Source organism: Panthera onca, chromosome C1 (assembly GCF_046562875.1).
Source record: "Panthera onca isolate mPanOnc1 chromosome C1, mPanOnc1 haplotype 2, whole genome shotgun sequence".
Classification (NCBI taxonomy): domain Eukaryota; kingdom Metazoa; phylum Chordata; class Mammalia; order Carnivora; family Felidae; genus Panthera; species Panthera onca.
This window is the reverse complement of record NC_138346.1, coordinates 99494838-99517343: the sequence shown is the minus strand read 5'-3', so window position 1 is coordinate 99517343 and position 22506 is coordinate 99494838. Positions and strand designations below refer to the sequence as shown.

The following is a 22506-nucleotide window of genomic DNA, read 5'->3' as shown; positions in this document are numbered from 1 at the left end:
CATTCCTTAGCACTTACCTCCAAAATGGGATGCTATTTTGAGCAAAACAGTTTCTAAATCATTTCTTAGACTAGATAACTTTTTGTATGCTTTCTTCCCTCTCCAATCCCCACCCAAAAAAGACATTAAATATTTTTTCAAAGTAGAAGAGGCTTAGTGTGAGTTCACCAGATTTAATCTGTTCCTACATTTGTCACCAAACAGACCACCATTATTTCTGTTGCTGTTACTGCTGTTATTTGATTAGATCATAGATATATGAGCTATAATAAACCTCAAAAGATGACTTGATAGTCTGGTGAACCAAAAATACCCTCTTCTTCAACCAGGCACCTGATGTCAAATGAGATAAGTGATTTGCCCCAGATTCTATAGCTATAAAGGCATATGGATTTCTGAACCCCCACTCTTACTGGAAGGATTGTTCTAGAGTCAGCCCTTAGTTCTCGAGGTCTAGTATTTTGCTGAATGATTTATGGATCAATAGTTTCCCCTCATGACATAGATTCCCCTTGCTGGTTAAAAGTTTCCATCTGGTTGTGTAGTTTTCCCTAGTAATCTGGCCTTGGAGACTATTGGTGGACAAAGGGAACAACAGAAGGGGGTGTTGTATATTATGTTTCTAGTTCGGTGTTTTCCTTTGTGGATCTATTCTAGTACAGCAGAGGGGTCTCAAACCTGACAGTCAGAAGAGGAAAGACATGGTGTAATTAGAGCACTAGATTCTAACCACAGACATGCACAGGCACACACATGTGTGGCATCAAAGTCTACACTAGTGGTCTCAATGCACATTCTAGTCCTCAGAACCAGAGATTAAACAAATGCAGGGTTTTTTTTTTTTTCCTGTCTCATGAGGAAAGCAAAAGCACTTCAAGGCTTTGGACTCATATCTTAGACCACAAACTATTAGTCCTCCAGCCTTCTATTTCACTATGTTCGGTTTGAACCCACCATGAAGGTCATGTAACTAGGCTGGTATTTACTTGTTCATAACTCAAATAAATTCCTAACCACTCTGAATACACCTATCTACTTCTTCAGTTTCTAGGATTTCCCAGGTCTCTGGTGGCTCTGAGTTTGCAAACAGAGAGTGCATAACACAGTTTAACTATCCCTTGCAGCAAAACTTTTTCCACTCCAGCATCCTGACTCCTGTTTTGTATCATTATATTCTTGACAAAAATAACCGTAAAACCCAAAGACATATGAACATGTGATTAATCTTATATGAAATTAAGTCTTTGGGTTGAGGATTTGTGGTTGTTTGTGTGTGTAGTTAGGAAAAAGGGGGGTTGAAGGTGATGGATAGAAAGCAGGAGAGAGCAAGGCCAGCTACCCACAACACCCAGAATGTAGTAAGAACTCCATAATTAATTAGTGATGAGTGAATGAATGAATGAATGAATGAAAACACAGACTACTGAAAGACTGACTCCGATTAAATATTTAGTCCCTTTCCACCTGCCATAATTTAAACTTGAAATCACAGAAGATCCATATTCCAGAGACTTTTATTTTTTCTTAGACATTTCCCTCATGTAATATAGTGTTTGGCATCATGTCTGGTGGTCAATAAGTACGGAATAATAGCAATAATAAGAGGAATAGCAACGCTGGTGCTAGACACTATTCTAAACACTTGAATTATATTATCTCATCTCTCCCTCATAATAACATTGTAAAGTTGGCACTATATGTTGTGCCCATAATACAGAAGAATGAAATGGCAGACAAGGTTCAATAACTGGCTAACTTCACAAAACTAGGAGCCAGAACTCAAACCAAGGTGTGCCTTGCTCAGAGCCCTTGTTTTAATAGAGAATAAGTGCATGACAAAGTGATGCCAGCCATACTGTTTTGAACAACACGGAAAAGGTTGTGTAGAGGAAGTTTAATTTTGTCAGTGGCCAACCCAATAAGGTCTTGCTTATACCAAACATTCAAAGACCTCCAAGTATCACTATAGCCTCAGAGAGGAACAAGAAAATCTGAGAAAAGAAATCACTGGAAAAGCATACTATAATCAGATGGAAGAAAGTTCAAGAGAAACACACAGGCATGAGGGCACCAATTTCTCCATCTGGTTAAGAGTCCCCAGTAGAAGACAGTACACTCAACTCATTCATTTTTTAGTAATTGCATTAAAATTCTGACGTTTAAGACAAACATGATGTCGGACATAAGCTTATTTTCATTTAACAAAGATTCTTGGCATTCTGCAACAACTTAGAGCCATTACATTGCTCAATTACACTGGATTGCAGATGTATAAATGAGGCAGATAAGACAGGGTTTCTGAAGAGAATTTTGGATAAGCCAGCTCTTATCAAGGAATTTCTTTCTCTTTTTCTCTCTCTTTCCCTCCCTTCCCCTCTTCCTCTCTCTCTCTCTCTCAGTTCCTTCCTTCTTCCTTTCTCTTTCTTTTTGCTTTCTTCCCCCTGCCCTGATTCCCTTAGTTTCTTTTTCAGTCTCTTCATATGCTAAATAATAATTACAAACTATTTTTCTGAATTTATATTTCAAAGCCAATATTTTTACCAGGATGATAGATTTCACAAAGTACCATACTGGAATAATTGATATTGTCATTTGTATAATTAGACACCATAATTAGTTGACTAAATAACTCTGAAAGAGAGCTGTTATTGTTAATCACATTTTTTACATGGGAAATAAGTCCAACATGTTTAAGGACTTCTAAGTAACAAAACTGGGGCAAGAAATGAAGTGTAAATACATAATATTCAACAACAGGCTGTAATTTCATTATATCAGTTGATTTTTGGACTAGCTCAATCCTACCTACCCCAGAAAATGACTATTTTTATAATGCTGAGCAATATATGGGTGTCCAGTCTTTGAGGAAGCTAGACAGGCAGGTTGTAATAGCATACCAAATGGATTTGTTCCTAGAAGATATTTTGGGGAGTTTTAAAAGTCAGCAGCCTTTCGCTGTCTTCCAATATCAGCACCTACTAAAGAACAGTAAAACTTCTGGGTACTGAAATAATCCCCAAAGAGGAATTAAGCCTTCTGATAATTTATATATTAGTGTTAAATTCTTTAATGCAAACGACACAATTTAAAGATCACTGCAAGGGCAATTTGGCAATGTTCTTTAGACAAGGGGAAACTGGGAATATAAAATTACAAGGAAAGAAAGGAACAGAAGAAAGAAGCACTTAGGGGCTTAGCTCATTCTCTTTTCATCAAACCCTCATTGTCTCTCAAATCCTCCTTCACCGCCATCATTATAGTCGAACTATCACCTATATATGGGAACTTCCAGACTCCACCCCCTCATCTTCAACCCACAATAGAAGTCAAATGTCCCCTGCATTTATTAACTGACAAACATAAGTCTCTAAGTAGTAATGGAGACCAAAAATCTCCTTGGCATTCTCAACGTATATATTTTACATTTCAGTTTCCCCAAAATATCTTGCTTGGTATTTGAACCACAGAATTACGGTGCCATTTGCAAAATGTCTGGTTATGCATTTTTTTATTCCAACTGGTGCTAATGTGTCTTAAGATACCACATATGGCTACCCTCTTAAGGCATTTGAATGTGAAATTATCATCCACAATACCATCATAAGAGAGGAATAAAGACAGATTACCTGGGGTTAAGAGGATGACTGACATAGTGATGAGTGAGCATACAACTAAAATCACCAGCAGGGCAATAGCAATTCCCTTCCAGTTTCTCTGTGGAGGGCTGTTACTTCCCAGTTCCTACCGAGATAGAAAAAATAAAAAAAAGTTTCATAATTATACACGCTCCAAAAGAAATGTATTCATAAAGGAATAATTCACTGCATGGCACAATCACAGTTTGAAAGCTGATTAGGATCCTTTTCCTCTTCAGTAGCTCCTTTAATTATTCAAAGGTGAATATATTATAAATGGCTATCTTTTTTGCGGGGGGGGGGGGTGGTGGTGGTAATCTTATTTCTCTAAGAGATAAACCAACAGAGCTTTAGGCCTGCTGTCCAAAATGTAGATGGAGTTAAAATGCATTGACTATAAACACTAGGACAATGGCCAAAGTACTCTGCAAAATAATTATGGAAATAAAGTACACCCACTTACATTTTTTTCTTACTACAATGGAACCTATGACAAAGATTTAGATACAAGTATTTCCCAAGCACTGTGGACTACTTTTCTCACTGGATAGTGGGGGGGAAAGATTAGAGATGGGAAAATCATTCAAAATGCCCCATGCTGCAGAGCAGGGCACATCTGTCAACACAACAGGTCTTTTTTAAACGGCTCCCCCACCACTCATAAAAATCAACAGGATGTAGTAACTAAATTAAATGAGTGCTTCTATATCAGTGGTTGATAGCATCCTCTCCCTAGGCAGCATGCCTAATATTGGCAAGGAGGAAGATGGATGGGGAAGGATAAACTTGAGCATCTCTCACAATACATCAAGTAAAGCTTTTCATTTTTCAGATGATCTGTGTTCTACCCTGTTGACTAGAATTGTGTGAGCATAACTCCCCAAAGCAAAGCAAACCCCACACTGGCTTGAAACGAATGCCAGATTTTCTTTGCAGTGAAGTTTATGAAACCTTGAGTCTCTCATTTCTTTCTTCCTACCCCATCTCCCAGCTTCTCTTCCTCCTTCCCAACAAAGACTTCTTTATTCAAAACTAGCTAAGTTTTTTATTTTGTAAGACAAATGAAGCAAAATGTAAAGGTACCCAGTTCACCAGGTGTGCACAGATCACTCAACAAGCCTCAGAGTAGCTCTGCTTTAAACAAAGATAAATAGGATAGCAAACATTTAGTAAATTATAAATGGGTTCCTATGACTCACAGATTAAAACATTGAGCACATTTTCATATAGTGATATTGGCTTCCAATTCTGCCATAAATACTTTGGATGTAAAGAACTAAACCCTAAATAAATGTAAGAAGAGAACGTGCATGAAAGGTATTTTGTTCTAGTTTTTCCCCTTCTCAGTTCAACTGCTGTGTCTTTCAGTCTGATGAACCAAATCCAGCAGAGATCAATTCTTTTTATTTATTTTTTTTATTTCAGAGACAGAGAGAGAGAGAGAGAGAGAGAATATGAACGAGGGGGGGAGGGGCAGTGAAAGAGGGCGATGGAGAATCTAAAGCAGGCTCCACACTGTCAACTCAAAGCCTGATGTGGGGCTCTAACCCATGAACCCTGAGATTATGACCTGAACCAACTGAGGCACTCAACCAGGCACCCCCATTCTATTCTTTTTTTAATGACTCACTCTATACCTCTTTTCTATGCTTATTAATGCTTGTTATCCAACACCGCTATTTCTCTTGAGTTTTGGTTAGAATCTCCATTCATATTTATTTGAACTGCACATGTCCACTTATACACAGATTTTTTTAGTTTAGTACTTACTGTAAATGTGTTTTCTCTCCCTTATGATTTTCTTAACATTTTATTTTTTCAAGTTTACTTTATTGTAAGAAATGCGTTTATATACATATATACACACACCCACACATACAGTTATATAATACATAAAACAAAGTATGTATCAATTGCCTGTTTATGTTATTGGTAAGGCTTCCAGTCAACAGTAGGCTATAAGTAGTTATGTTTTGGGGAATCGAAAGTTATTCATGGGTTTGTGACTATGCTGGGGCCAATGTCCCTAACCCTCACATTATTCAAGGGTCAAATGTATTAGCAATTATAACTGACATCTCACTCCAGTAAAGGAATCGAAGAGTAAATTATAATTTTAAATCTACTGATTCTGATCTTGGTTCCTCCTCACTGGATAGGCAGCCACCTCACCAGACTCTAAGCCTAGAGTGGGTCATGGTCCAGTAAGGCCAAAGACAAGACCCAGAGACAGCAACTGAGATGTAGTTTGATTGGGAAAACTTCCTTACAGGGAGTCCATGAGTGGCCAATGGGACAAGCATCTGCTGCTGGGATCTAAGTGCAGCAAGTGTGCACATCACAGCAACCTGCCTGAGCAACTACCTGCAACCTCCTTCCTCCTTGCATGGTGAGAGTTCTAAGGATATCAGGGCCTGCCATCAGGACACTCTGTTACAAAGGAGATGCTGCAGGTTGGCTATCCCCAGAGCCCCTGTCTTTGAACACTGAACAACATGTTCTTCTATACCTCCTGCTTGATGGGCATATAGAGGGAAGATAGGATTTCTACATTCTCAAGATAGTGGTTAACAGGAGCATTCATGGGATGCTTTCACAAACTAGTTATCCAGTGGGTACCATACTCTTAAACACAAGGCGAATTATTAAAGAAATGACTTCAGAGTGTGCTTTTCAGTTTTTGAATAGGATGTAACCATATAATGTCTACCAAAAGTGGTCTAACAGTAATAATAGCCTAGATATCTTACTATAGGTTTGGTATTATACTGAATATTTTATGTTCATAATCTCTCACAATCCTCAGAAAAATCAGGTGTGATTACTATTATTTTGACAGATTTGCAGATGAGAAAAATGGAACTTGGAGAGATTAATTAAAAACCCACTTACAATTAATAAGTGGGGGATCTCAGGGTCCAGTCCATAAGCTCTGGCTCTTAATCACTTAAATATGATGTTCTAAAGATAAATATGTCAAGGATAAATGCATGAAGCAATAAATAAATCAATGAGTCAAGGAATGATGTGGACCCCGACATAGTAACAGTTGTACTTTATCACCTTTTATTTGAGAAAATTCACAATTAAAGAAAAGCTGTGTGATGCCTTTCCAATAAATTTATATTTTCCCTAGTCATGGCGGACTGGGAAAATATACCATTTTTAAAATGGTGAAACACATTTGAGTGAAAAAAAAAAAAAAGAAAAAATTTTTTTCCTGTTCATAAAGTGATTCACATAAGAATGTGTGGCTACTTTTAAGATGACTCATCAATACCCAAGGCATCTCCTAGTCTGTTTTGGAACTGCAGACTTAATGAGCTCCTAATAAAATCCTCCCCTTTCCATCTCTTACGAAGGCAATATTTATAAAACATGGTTTTACTTCTGTCCCTTTATTACACAAAGTCCTTTAGTGACCCAGTACTAGCTAAATAATCAAAATGCAAATGAGACAATTTAGCCTAACACTTGTCTCTTGCCAAGCTCCAGTCTCCTCATCCAGCTTGATCCCTTTTGAGAAGGAACACAGCCCCATACTGCTCTGGTAACCATTTGGCACAGATGCCTCCGATGCCTCAGCCTTCACCTCACCTTCCATCCTGATTCTTTCCCATCTAATCCCTTTTGCATGCCTCCACTTGCAGGCACTGCCCATCATTCAACATCCAGCTCTAATGTCTCTTCTCTTCCGAATTTCACCTACTTATGCAAGCCACATATGATTTCCCTTCCTCTGGAAAAAAAAATGCCTAAAATACATTGTACTAATAGGCTGAATCCACCCCTACCACTTAACAGCTGTGAGAATGCAAAGATGTACTTTTCTGAGCCTCAGATTTTTTTTTTGGGGGGGGGGGGTTTATCCGAACAAATGCAGTAATAATGTAATTATTTTTAAATGTAAGGATTAAAATCAATTCTTCAAACAAAACTCTTATTCGCAATAAAATTCACATGAAATGAACTGCTTGGAATGTTCCTCCTCAACACACTTAACTTAGATCACTCTGTCTCTACATTCAAGTCTCATCTCTGATGCTCCTTCGTGACCACTCTCTCTCAAGTAACATTTCATATCCTTTCTATCGGCTCCCTCCCCTTTTCTTTTTCTCCATAGCATTATCATTTTAGGTATATCACAAGTCATATTTAGTCATGTATCTATAGTAATATATTAAGCTATTTAAGAATATATATTAAGGTGTTTAAATGTTCCTTCTATCCTTCTCACCCCTCCAGAATAGAAACATCATGGTGTCATTAATATAGTACATTTGCTGTATCCCCAGGATTGGGAAAAGTGTTTGACACATACTAGGCATGCCATAGATAATTCTAAAACAAATGAATGAATGATAGCAGCTATGATAAAGATAATGATGATGGTAGTGGTAGTGGTTCTCATGATAATGCTTAAAGCCATATGTAAAAAGCCATCATATCCCTGTCAAAGTCACTATCTGCTTAAAGTAAGAATGACATCTTAGACAACTTCGGATTTCTCAAACCGCTTAACAATCTCTGGTTCTCTTAATAGGTGCTTAGAAAATAATTGCCCAATTAATTAAGTGGTATAAATGGAAACCCAAAGGGGGAAAGAGATACAGTGCCATTAGTTAAATACACATTAAGAGCGAACTTTTAAAATGTAGCTACTTGCTAAAGATTAATTTCTCTGCAGTTATTTTTAGCCTCATTTATCTGATGCTAGCTTTCCAAAATGCAGTTGCCAACATTCAAGTTAACTTCTTCAACAAACTTCATAATTTCCATTGCTATGGAAAGTGGTCCTAACTGGCTTTGCTTTTCAAGGACTTTCTACAAGCCAATACCCGAAACCAATTAAGTTCACTTGCTAGGCCCACAGAACAGGTATGGTGCTGTGCAGCAACCTGAGAAAACATCTTAAGGAGTTGGCAATGAGGTCATCTAGATGCTGTGGAGGCAGAACTGAGTCCATGCTGGAAATCATATTCACAGAATAGGTCTGAGGTACCTTCAAAGATACAAAGACAAGTATGTAATAATCCATACAAGAGCTGCTTTTGTAAATTAGTTCTCTAGTAGACGGATGCATCAGTTGAAACATTTGTGTCCAATTCCAGATAATATTCAGTGCTGAGACTATCAAGAGACAAGTCAGTACTAGAAAGGAAATGGGTCTGTAACCTAGCTATTCATGTTTTATCGACAGCCTATCTACTCATCACCTTCCAGAGAACAGTTGAGCTTATATGACAAGGTTGTCCACTAAAAAAATAGTTGACCTAAATCAAAATGCATGTTTTATTTGTTCAAGTGCAAAGAAAAAAGTGCTGGAAATCACACAAAAAACATATAAAATTTATATGTCATTTCATTTGCAAAATAATGGGGAAAGCCAAAGTGATCCTATCTTCTCTAAAAAGTAAAGAATACAAAAAATGTGAGGGCCTTTTTAAACTTATATATCCCACTTGTACTTTCCCTTAGACAACTACAATGTATTCACTGCCATATGCACCATGAGAAGAAATATGATCCCTCCATATTATAATAGTCTCAAAAAGTGATAACATTTAGAGGAAGATTCAAAGAGAGAATCATAATGTTGAATTATGTCTGTAGATTAGATGTGGGTGTATTTTAATAAAAATAGATTTTCTTCTACCACATGTCTACTTTCTGAGAACCACAGGGAAGATTCTTTAAAATATCTTTATCGCTATTTGAAAAGGAGAACTTAGATTTTCAGGCTTAGAATATTAGTATTAAATACAGTGATTCTTAGCTTGGTTCTCAATACAACCATACCAACCATCCGAAAACTCAACTCTTCACTTTTATTTTATCCCCTACCTATACTTCTTTTATTACTTCAAAACTCTCTGCTGTACTGAAGTCTTCACAAAATCAAAGTGTTAATGTTTTCTGAAATGAATTCAAATAAGTTCCTTAAATTAAAAAAAAAGGGGGGGGTCCTTAAATTTAAAAAAAAGAGGGGTATGACACATTCTACTGGTTCATTTTCTGTTAAATAGCTCAGAAGTTCAATTATTTTTATTTAAATAATTTTACTTTACTCATGGTGCTCACATTCTCAACAATGAAAAGGTTAGACAGAATCCAGACATTTATACCAAATAATTAGTAAATGTCTTAATCAAAGTTAAAATACTTTCAAATGTTCTAGATTATTTCATGATATTAGAGATGATTAGGATTAAGGTTTGAAAAACCTTAAGATGTAGGGAATCAACAGTTGGCCAATTATCTTTAAACAATTCTATTTCACAAAATATATGGCAGTATTTTAGTGGGTAAAAGATTAAACTAGATGAAGATAGGAATACAAATTAAAATAAGAACTGTCCCCAATGAGCATAAACTCTAAGGAAGATTTTGCTAACGACCAATATAATTAATACAAGGTTGTATAAATACGGTTAAAACAGGAAATTATAAAAATTTTTCCATGGGAAATGAGGGGAGAAGTTTTAACTTCCTTAATGATATAAAAACTTTGCTTTGAACATCCAATCAGCATTCTGTAAAATATGAGGTGCTGGATGTGCTGAGATTACATAACTATGCAAAATCTGCAATGAAAAAAAGGAATCACAGATTTTATTTTTTAAAAAAGTGGGAAGTGTCCATAAAAATACATGCTTAGGTATTTGGCAAGTTTAACAGAGTGTGCTTTTTTTTTTTTTTCTTTTAGCAAAACTAATTGACAAAATTTACAACATGGAACAGACCAATAAACAAAATTGGGGTAATTTTTAAGGATCTCCCCCAAAATAGAGGACCACAGATTTTTGTCTTCAAAAAACAATTAATCTTGTACCACTTAAAACATTTTGGGGGCAACTGGCTGGCTCAATCAGTTGAGTGTCGGACTCTTGATTTCAGCTCAGGTCATTATCTCATGGTTTGTAGGTTTGAGCCCCACATCAGGCTCTGTGCTGAGAGTCTGCTTGGGTTTCTCTCTCCCCCTTTCTGTCTCTGCCCCTCCCCTGCTCATGCTTTTTCTTTCAAAATAAATAAATAAACATTAAAAAAAAAAATATTTCGGAGTGTACTAAAACAAGGAAAAGTTCCAAATTTTATTAAATTCCTCCACTCTCTCAATACTATCTCTTAAAAACATAGCACATAAAGAAATTTTAAACTCACTTTAAATAAAAATAAGCTAATGAAATAAAATTTTAGTGAATTAAATGCAGGAGCTTAATTAAATAATCTTTAAATATTGTCCAATTTCAGGAGATACAGCCATAGTACCCCACAACACATATATTAAGACTATCACTTGGGCACTTGGGTGGCTCAGTTGGTTAAGTGTTGGACTCTTGATTTTGGCTCAAGTCATGATCTCAAGGTTCACGTGTTCAAGCCTCACATCAGGTTCCATGTTGACAATGAGGAGCCTGCTTGGGATCCTCTCTCTCTGTCCCTCCCCTGCTCCTGTTCTTTCTCTTCCTCTCAAAAATAAATAGACTTTTAAAAAAGAATATCAATAAAAATATAATCATAAAGATTGTATCTCATATCTAATATGTGGTTAATATTTATAATGCCTACTGCTTCTTTTTCAGTTTTATTTATTTTGAGAGAGAGAGAGAGAGAGAGAGCATGCATGGGAGCAGGGGAGGGGTTAGAGACAGAATCTCAAGCAGGCTCCACAATGTCAGAACAGAGCCTGATGCAGGACTCAAACTCACAAACTGTGAGATCATGACTTGAACTGAAATCAAGAATTGGAGGCTCAATCAACTGAGCCACTCAGGTGCCTCTAACGCCTACTGCTTCTTTTTTTCATTTTTTTATTTTTTTTTAAATGTTTTTATTTACTTTTGACACAGAGAGAGACAGAGCATGAACATGGGAGGGGCAGAGAGAGAGGGAGACACTGAATCTGAAGCAGGCTCCAGGCTCCGAGCTGTCAGCACAGAGACTGATGCGGGGCTCAAATTCACAGACTGTGAGATCATGACCTGAGCTGAAGTCAGAAGCTTAACAGACTGAGCCACCCAGGCGCCCCTAACGCCTACTGCTTCTTAAATACATTCATGGTCATTCACAATTTTCTCATTCATCATGCTTCTCTGATTAGAGGACTATACCAAGTAAAGTGTGTATTTTTTTTTTTTTGACGTTTTGTAAATGTTTATTTTTAAAAGAGAGAGACAGAGTGTGAGTGGGGGAGGGGCAAGAATCTGAAGAACAGGGATGGGGACAGAATCTGAAGCAGGTTCCAAGCTGTCAGCACAGAGCCTAACAAGGGGCTCCAATGCTGGGATCACTACCTGAGGCGAAGTCAGATGCTTAACAGACTGAGCCATCCAGGCACCCCTGAAGTGTGATCACAAGTTATATATTTTTTCAAAATTATACTTGTTATAGTTTTGTGCTGTTAATGTAGATGAAGCAGTGTTTAGTCAGTGTTTACTACTCATAGTGTGAACTATAGACAATAGCATCACCACCACATGGGAGCTTGTTAGATATGCAAATTAAGACTCTTTTATTGCTATCTGCCTTACTTTTTTTTTCTGATTTTGTTTTATTTGTTCACCATTAATTTGTTTATAAAAGAACTAGCAATTATCTCAATTATACTTTGACATTTATCTCTCCTCAATAATTATGATGGTGGTGACACACTCCTAGATGGATCATCATTAAATTAGAAAGAAAACAAGGATGACAGCATCATCAATATATTATGTAGTAATAGCTTTACATTCCTATTATCATGATTTAGGAGTTTGAGCATCTATGAATCTGAACATGCTTAGAGTTCAAAACCACAACTAAAAAACATAGCAATTTAAAAAAAAATAGATCTGGGAGCACCTAGGTGGCTCGGTCAGTTAAGCATCTGACTCTTGACCTTGACCCAGGTTATGATCTTATGGTTTGTGAGTTCAAGCCTCATATAGGGCTCTACACTACTAGTGTGGAACCTGCTTGGGATTCTCTCTCTCTCCTCTCTCTCTGTCCCTACCTCACTCATGCTCTCTAAAAAATAAATGAATAAACTTAAACAAATAGATCTGATATCAGCAAGATAGGAGACTAAGAAACTCTAAGTCCCCATCTTCCCCACACAAATATCAAGTAGACTATACAACTACAGACTGATTAAAATAGTTTGTGGGAGCCCTGCAAACCAGCTAAGGATCTGCAGCAATCAAGCAAAAGCCCAATCAAAAAAAAGCCACATTAAAAAATGAAATTTCATGGCATTTTTAAAATGCCCTACCCTCCCACTGCCCCCGAAACAGTGAAGTATGGTCAAGAAGAAGTAGCCTAATTCTAATTTTTTTCCCACAAAAGCCCACTGGTCTGTCTGTGGGCTATTTGAGGGATTGATTTCTGTCTTGCATGACTTGGAGATCAGAGAGAAATGGCTGCAGAGATAAGAATCCCTGGAAGGCAGTGGTACATGGTACATTAAAACTGCGTGGAACCACAGACATGCAGAATATGAGAACAAGAAATTATAGGCAGAGAAACACAGTAGAACACCTAAGTCCTCTAGAAAAAGCTAGGGTGAAACCCTTAGGATAATCACAATATTTAAAAATATCCACATACACAGGGGAACTGTGGAGGGTGGGTGGGGGAAATGTACACATGAGCCCAAGGAAGCAAAATATTGCAAAAAGATCTGAGAAGATCTTGAACCTTCATACTGTACTAACTAGTGAACGTCTTTCTCTGCACAGAGCCAGTCTACAAAGACTGAGAAAGATGCCAATATTTTCAAATTCCCTATTTGCAGCAAACGATCACAAGAAATACAAAGAATCAGGGAGAAGTGGTGCGTTCAAAGGAACAAAATAAATCTTCTCAAATCCACTGTAAAATAACAAAGCCTTCAAAATTACTAGAGAAAGACTTTAAAGCAGTTATCAGAAATATGCTCAAACAACTAAAGGAAATCAGAAAAATGATATATAAGTCAAATAAGAATACCAACAGAACTATAGAAATTATAAAAAAAAACAGAAACAGAAATCCTTGGTTGAAAAACACAATAATTCAGTTGAAAAACTCACTAGAGGACTTCAATAGCAGATGCAAACATCAGAAAAAAACTCAATGAAGACTGGTCATTTAAAATTATTAAGTGTGAAGAGCAAAAGGAAAAACAAGACTCAAGAAAAGTGAACAGACATTAAGGGACTTAATGGACACCATCCAACAAATGAATATACATGTTATAGGAATCCCAAAAGAACGAACAGAGAAAGGGTCAGAAAGCTTATTTGAAGACATAATGACTGAAACTTTATACATTTTAGGAAAGATGTGAATATCAAAACACAAGAAACACAAAAAGCACAAATAAACTCCAAGCAGGATGAACACAGACACCCACACTGAGACACATATAACCAAATTACTTAAAGCCAAAGACATATCAAAGAGTGAAGAGAAAAGTGACTCACTGCAAGTCACTTTACAAGATATTGTACAAGTATCTACATTAAGATTATCAGAGGATTTCTGCAGAAAGCTTGCAGGACAGAGGCAGTGGGATGACACATTTAAGACACTGAAAGAAAACAAAGAAACAAAACTGTCCTTTGAAGAAGAAAAGGAAACAAAGTGAGGAAGCATACTGCTAGTAGACTTTCCCTATGAGAAATGTTAAAAGCAGGCCACGTTGAAATGAGAAGGTGCTAGGCAGTAACTTGAAGCCATATGAAAATACAAACTTCATCCATAATGGCAAATATAAGGACAGACATAAAAAATAGGACTAGTGTAATTCTGGCTCTTAATTCCACATTTTGGTCTTTTACAGGATTTAAGAAACAAAAATATGAAAATAATTATAAGTCTACATGATAAGTGTACAATAAGAAGATATAATTTATAACATTAATAACAAAGTAGGAAGGATAGTGCTATGAAAGACTTTTTGTATGCAATTGTTGTTATGTTGGTATTTGCTTAAAATAGACTGCTATGACTTTTGGATGCTATGTATAATCCTCAGGATAAGCACAAAAAAATTCTTTAAAATAAACACAGAAGGACATGAGAAAGGAGTAAAAATACATCACACAAAAAGACCAATGAAACACAAATGAAAGTAGTAAAAAGGAAATGAGGGACAAAAAGCTATAGGACATAGAACAAACAAACGACGTGACAATTCTAAGTCCTTCCCTGAGTAATTTTTTTAAGTTTATTTATTTATTTTGAGGGAGACAGAGACAGCACAGATGGGGAAGGGACAGAGAGAGAAGGAGAGACAGAGAATCCCAAACAGGCTCCACACTGTCAGCGCAGAGCCCGATGAGAGCATTGAACTCACAAAATTGTGAGATCATGGCCTGAGTCAAAACCAAGAAGCAGATGCTTAATAGACCGAGCCACCCAGGTGTGCCCCTGAGTAATTATTTTTAAAGTAAATGGATCAAGCACCCTAATAAAAAAAATTGGCAAAATGGTTAAAAGGAAAAAAAATAGGATTGAAGTATATGCTGTTTACAAAAGACTCACTATGGATCTAAGGACACACCTAGGATGAAAACAAAAGTGTAGAAAAGATATCACCTGCAAATAGTAACCAAAGAGAGATTAGGGGAGCTATCATTAATCAGTGATTTGAAGAGATATTTGCACATTCACATTCATAACAATATTATTCGCTAGTAACCCAAAAGTGGAAGCAATCCAACTTCCCATCAATGATGAATGGAAAAGTAAAAGATGTTATACACATACAATGCAATATTATTTATCCTTAAAGAGAAAGAAAATGCTGATATATGCTATAACATGGATGAGTCTTAAAAACATTATGCTAAGTGATATAAGCCCATCACAAAAGGACAAGTATAGGATTCCAGTTATACAAGTACTTATAAATGTTACCTAGAAAAGTCAAGTTCATAGAGCTAGAAATGAGAAGGATGCCTACCAGGAGATGGGGGCAGGGCAGGGAGAGGAGGAAAGGAGAAGTTATTATTTGGTGTATGTGGAGTTTCAGTCTGAGAAGACAAAAAAGTTCTGGAGATTCACAGTGTTGAAAGTTGCACAATGTGAATATACTTAATATAACAGAACTATACACTTTTAAAGAATTAAAATGGGAAATTCTGTTTTACATATTTTGCCACAGTTTTAAAAATGTAGATAACAGAAGAATTCACAATAGCAACAAATTAAAGTAATACTTTAATTACTTTAGAAAGTTTAAGTATCCAAAGAAATAAAACCACAAAATTTTACTGGAGGATTTATCAAGACCACTTGATCAATGAATTCCCGGTAAAGAAAATGCAATATGTTAATATGTTCATTTTTCTGGATTAAGCTAAAAATTTAAGGTAATTCCAATAAAAATCCTAACAGAACTCGATTTTCTTAAACTGATAAAATGATCTTAAATTCATCTGGAAAAATAACCATATGAAAATAGAATAATTTTGAAACAAAGAAAAATAATGATGGATGCCAGATATTGAAACATAATCTAAATCTGTGCTAACAATAAACATGTGATATTAATAAAAACTTAGAAACAACAGTTCAAAGAAAAAAACCCACGAACACAAACACATAGAATTGCTTACTTTTGACATCCATTTTCTCATTATACCTTCTTTCTGTAAGAAAGGGCAACTAGGGTTCCACACAACACTCAAATGAGATGTCTTCATGGTCTCTATGGTACCACATCAGACAATTTTTCTATTTTAATACATGACTTCTTACAGCATTATCATCCATTAACCAATGAATCCTCAGAGGACAATATTTTCTCGGCTCCTGCAACACCGCATTCTCCTGTTTGTATTTTTGTTTTTTGAATCCATTGCTAGCCACTTCACCATTGTCTTTACTGATTCCTTCTCAGGTTTACCTCTGGCCAGTGAAGTTCCCCAGCCCTTGGCCCTGTGTGCTCTACATGAACATTATTTCCAGTGATATCATTCAATTCCACTTTTGATATCATGCAAATTTTCTAGCAATTTTATATGTTCATGTTAAAAAGAGAACACATGGACAAGCTATTTTTTGAATTTTTTTTCACATTTATTCATTTTTGAGAGGCAGAGCACAAGCGCAGAGGGACAGAGGGAGGGAGACACAGAACCTGAAGCAGGCTCCAGGCTCTGAGCTGGCAGCACAGAGCCCAACATGGGGCTTGAACCCACAAACTGTGAGATCATGACCTGAGCTGAAGTCAGATGCTCAACCGACTGAGCCACCCAGGTGCCCCAGACAAGCTATTTTTAAAAGAAAAAAAATTGATCTTTAAGTAGACAGATGGCTAAAGGTCATCACTGTATCCTTCAAGCAGCCTACTTTTCCTTCTCTCCTTGTACTTAACATCTTTCTTAGGTATCACAATCAGTTGTTACTTATTGTACTTACTTCTTAAAATTTCCCATAAAATTCATGTCATTCACAGTCTGTCACTTTTTGCTACCTCACTGATGGAGAACTCCAGGTTAAGTGAAGTACTTATTTTGATCAAACGTTTTATATTTTGTAAACTGGGATTCTTAGTAGGGTGCTTCTGTCAATCCATTTAGATAGTTCCTTAGCTCAGTGCAGTCCATGAACCAGCAGACTCCAAAGCTGACTTTTAGATGCTGCTGAATATCATCTGAAAATAAATATCATCATTGGAAATAAAAAAATATTCAGTCCCACCCCAGACCTTTTGGATCTCTACGGCCAGGATAAGCCCAACAATTCATTTTAACAAGACTTCCAGAGGATTCTGCTCCATGCTAAAGTATGACACACATTTCCCTAGGTCAGAGCTACTCAAATAATTTTTAGTGTCACCTCTGCAATTATAGGAATACCAATTATTCAGCCCTACCACAGACCTACTAAGTTTCTGTGGAAAGGCTGAACAACTGTTCCTCTAACAAGCTCTCCATGATCCCTGTGCATCATTCCTTGGCACACTCAAGTTTGAGAACCTTAGCCATAAAAATTAAACTCTGGAGTGATATAGTTCTGGAACTGCTAAAACGATCCTTTTGCCCTCGAAGAATTTGGTGGAAGCCTTACAACTTAGTGGCTTTGCAGTCACTACAGGCAGATTTTAATCTCTAATTATCTACTTACTAGCTCTAGTACATACACAATTGACCTAACCTGTTATAATTATATACCCAACTAGCAGTGCCGGAGACAAAATGATCACGTTCGTTATTTTCTTGATCTGTTATTTATCAAGTCAAGATTTAGTCTCAAATGAGTTCTGCCTGGTCAGAGACCATTTCTCATTCATCTTCGTATCCTCAACACCAAGTATAGTAAATGTTCACAAAAATATTGATAAGGAAGCACTATGCTTAGGTTTATGCCCTAAGAATTAAGAAGAGGGTTTTAATCTTGAGGGGTGCATCTCAGCCACGTGAAGACTAGGTGAACTAGTTATCTTCATCTGAAATCTAAGGAGAAGAGACATTGCAGAAGACAGCTGTCCACTCATCTCAGAAGCTGTATGTTTGTGGTTAAAGAGCACTAAAAGAATCTCAGTGATCTATAAACTGGATCAATAGCCCTAAATTTCTATGGTTGATTACCCAGCATGAACTGCTAACAGGCCAGGCAATCCCATCTTTGAACCTTATTTCAGGAAATGAGCAGGCTGCTAACTCTTTCTAATGTTTTAGTACTTTAACCTCCTGCCTTATGAACAGGAGAGAATCTGCTCATTTCTCATGGTATGGCATTGCCCCACACAGTTTTGGATACATGGTTCATCCGCTCATTTTTATTGAATATATGAATGTAACAAACTAAGAAACTATTTTTTGGCTTTGTTTAATATTTAAATCTTCATCTTGAAGGTCCTTTCAGAATTTCAATTCTTTTCTTTTTATTGTTCTGGTGTTTATTTATTTTTGAGAGAGAGAGAAAGACAGAGCACAAGCCGGGGAGGGTTAGAGACAGAGGGAACACAGAATCCAAAGCAGGCTGCAGGCTCCAGGCTCTGAACTGTCAGCACAGGGCCCATGCAGGGCTCGAACTCTCAAGCCGTGAGATCATGACCTGAGTTGAAGTTAGAAGCTTAACCAACTGAGCCACCAAGGTGCCCCTCAGAATTTCAATTCTTAATTTTCAATACTCTTTTAAAACTAATTTTATATCCACGTGTGATGCAAAACTAACTTGACAATGACTTATCTGTGTCTAATATGAAATATTCATGATAGAGAGATAGAGAACAGTAAACTGAGTAGTAGCCTAGTTTGCCCACATTAATAATAACTTGTGTGACTTAAGATAAAACTTTCAGTTTCTTAGGCATCAAACAGAAATAACATTTTATGCCCAAATAACGCCATTGGGCTTTGTCTGATGTATCAAGCATGTCACAAAACCCATCCTCATTTTCCTATTAGATGAGACAAAGCCTCGTTTTGCTCCCATACAAAATGGAGGTGATGTTACCAACTTGTACATGCTACTTGTGAGCCTTCCAAGAAATTATGCAAGTGAAAACTGTTCATGAACTGTTTAGTATGCGTAAATTTAAGTTTTGTAACCGTGCCTCTCAAATTTAAAGACTAAAAAACTACATGTAATTGTTCATGAGTATTCACTGTTACTGAATCAGGGAAAGTAGGTCTTTGAAATGACAGTTTTGCTTTTACATTTATTTATCTTTGAGAGAAAGAGAGAGAGCATGAGAGAGGGAGGGGCAGAGCAAGAAGGAAACAGAATCCAAGCAGGCTCCAGACTCTGAGCTGTCAGCACAGAGCCTAACATGGGGCTCAAACTCATGAACAGTGAGATCACGTGCTGACAGCTCAGAGCCTGGAGCCTGCTTCGGATTCTGTGTTTCCCTCTCTCTCTGCCCTTCCTACACTCACACTCTGTCTCTCTCTCTCTTTTAAAAATAAACATGTAAAAATTGTTTTTTAATAAAAATAAATGACAGTTTTAAGACTTCTGTAAAGTTGGGGTACCTGGGTGGCTCATTTGGTTAAGCATCTGAATCTTGATTTCTGCTCAAGTCATGATGTCATGGTTTGTGAGATTAAGCCCCACATCGGGGATTTTCTCTCTCCCTCTCTCTCTCTGCCCCTCCCCTGCATTCTGTCTCCCAAATAAATACATACATACATACATACATAAACACACACACACACACATTTTAAGACTTCTGTAAAGTCTTAATAAACATATGCATTTATGAAGCATAAGTAGGATTTTGGCCTATTCTTACACAGATGTTGATTTATACTGGATGAAAAACAGAAGGGTGGAACAAAGGAAGGAAGAAGAATAGGAAGGGAGGAAGGGAAAAAGGAAGAGAGAAAGGACTCCAGATAAGCTCATTGCAATGACTCATTGCAATTTGATAACTTCAAATAAATGACAATCTAGTTGGGAAGGCCATTGATTGACTAAACATTAGTTTAAATATATATATTTAAAAAATTCAATATTGTAGTGTAAGATGCTCCATGCGATAGGATTCCAGAAAAGAGAGAGGTCCCTGGTGAGGCTAATGTTAGGTATGCTAAAGACCAAATCTATGTTGATCCTTCCTTAGATAAAGACTTTGGGGGCACCTGGGTGGCTCAGTCAGTTAGAGTCCAACTTTAGCTCAGGTCATGATCTCACAGCTCGTGGGGTCGAGCCTCGCATCAGGCTATGTGCTGACAGCTCAGCACATTTCGCATTCTGTGCCTCCTTCTCTCTCTGCCCCTCCCCCACTTGTGCTCTGTATCCCTCTATCCCAAAAATAAATAGACATTAAAAAAAATTAAAAAAAAAAAGACTTTGATCAGGAAGAGCTTAAATATGAAAAACAGAAGAAGGTCACCCCAAGCTGAGGAAAACCTCACTCCCTGTTATGTCTTCAAGTTGAACAAGGTATGATTAATTTTCAGCCTTTTCTAGTGATTAAAGGTTGCAGTTGTCCGGTAGTCAAATAAGACTCCAAACAAAGGTTAAGAAAATAGTAAAGCCATTGGCAAAATACAAGTGCTTGAAAAGAACCAGTGCAGTTACAGCTTCCAGCTAAGTTCAAAGCCGGCACTATTAATGTGCTCTTCAAACACAGCTGACCTTTAGATGTTGCTGAGCATCTGGGTAGAAATTCAGCACTTCACTAGATCCCCTTATGTTAACTAACTGCCCTTCTACACCACCATGACCACCGTGTCCCATGCCAAAAATCTTCCAAGTCAGCAATGGGTCTGATCTGGAAATCCCTCTTTTCAGAAGCAAGTGTCATTTCTTTGTAAGACTTTCCAGAGGAAGAGTTGATGGCTATGAAGAAATCACCTTTCAGTAGAAAACCTTAGTTCTTCAGGAGTCAAAACCAGTATTTAACTGAAACAGACACATTTAATGTAGCTTAAGACTCAATTTTTTGACACATTCACTTATTGACCACTTATTACATATTAACTCTGAAAAAATAAAACATTTTGAAAATTAAGCATTCAGTCCACTGTAAAAATTTCCAACGTTGCCTTTTATATAGTAGGATTCGAAGTATAATCAGTTTTTTTTTTTAACATTTAAAGATAGCATGTGTGTTAAAGACAGCATGTTGTAGGAGAAAAATCTAATTCCTTCTTCACATACTGAAATTTAATATCATAAAGAGGCAGCTATAGCTAAGACATCAATTTTACAACTTTTTCTTTAAAAAAAAGCAGAAATTAATGAAACGGGGCAGAACAGGAACTAAATGTGCTTTTAATTATTTTTATCACTTTTGTCATTAAAATGTTAATAAGTACCATACAGGTATTTAAGAAAGAAAGAAATAACAATGTATTTCCACTGTAGTAATTAATATTCCTATGCTCCTTTTAATAAGAAATGTTAAGAGTATGTATGCTTTAACTTCTTTAGCATTCTGTGTTGGTTATAACCAATGCTAACACGTATATATTATATAGACACACTATTCAGTGAAGAAAATAATTTAACACAGATTTGGGCCTTTTATGTAAATCTGCAGTAAGGTAGTAACCTGACTATTTTTCAGAAACCTCCTGGACCAGGAATAATTAAATAAATCCAAGGTGAGTTACACTCTATCTGCATATGTACATATGCATTATGCATCATTTGTGCTCCGCTTAAAGGGAGGACTTCTCTGGCTGAAGTTTTTGTATGGATGAGTAAGGCAATTACTCGCCTCAAAGCCAGTCAATGTTTCTATTCATCTGCTGAAGAGAGTCTTCTTTTTCCCTAGTCTTTGTGAATACAGTAGCCAGTATCTGCAGCAGTTTGCAGAATGTCCCCACAGTACTGCTAGTTAAAAACAGACCATCCCCCATGCACTTTCAAAAGAGTTTTGCTCTAAAGGTTCATTTTGCCCGAATTATTAGGTTATGGGTAGTTTAAACCTACATTATAATTTATTTTATATGCAGGTCTTACATTTTTATTCTCCAAGAGAAGAGAATAAAATTATATCAACCTTCTGTCTGAGTTGGGGAGGAAGAGATGGGAGTAACAAATCACATGCCAAAAAAAAAGATTGCCAACTTCATATCTCTCCCTCCTGGAAAAGCATCACTGCTTTGGCCACATGATAAACCTCTTCTGGTGATATGTATTGGCATAAAAAGCATTCTGAGAATCGGGGGATGTTTAACAGTTGTCTCAAACCAATCATAAGCTTCCCAGTCATAAAATACATTGGCGTAAAGATTCAATGTTAATAGTCACAAATGACAAGCTTACCAACATGAACCTAGACACTTTTCATTTCATCAAGCCCTTTCAGAAGACATTTGAGAAGATACCAAACTTTTCAAAGAAGAAAAGCAATAAAAACTATTTTGGAAGCTTCCTCCTTTAAAAAAGCAAAACACAAAGGGCGGAGAGGGCGAGAGAGGGAGCAAAACAAAACAATAAT

General features: G+C 36.8%; 1 protein-coding gene across 3 annotated transcripts in view; it reads right to left on the bottom strand.

The window, feature by feature from the left end:
- Positions 1-22506, bottom strand: part of DPP10 (dipeptidyl peptidase like 10) — a 1350210-nt gene that overhangs the window by 489392 nt on the left and 838312 nt on the right. For all 3 annotated transcript variants that reach the window (XM_078451370.2, XM_078451369.2, XM_078451371.2), the window contains exon 2: positions 3627-3741. In XM_078451370.2, the coding sequence (XP_078307496.1) occupies positions 3627-3741 (115 nt within the window). The remainder of the gene's footprint in view (positions 1-3626; positions 3742-22506) is intronic.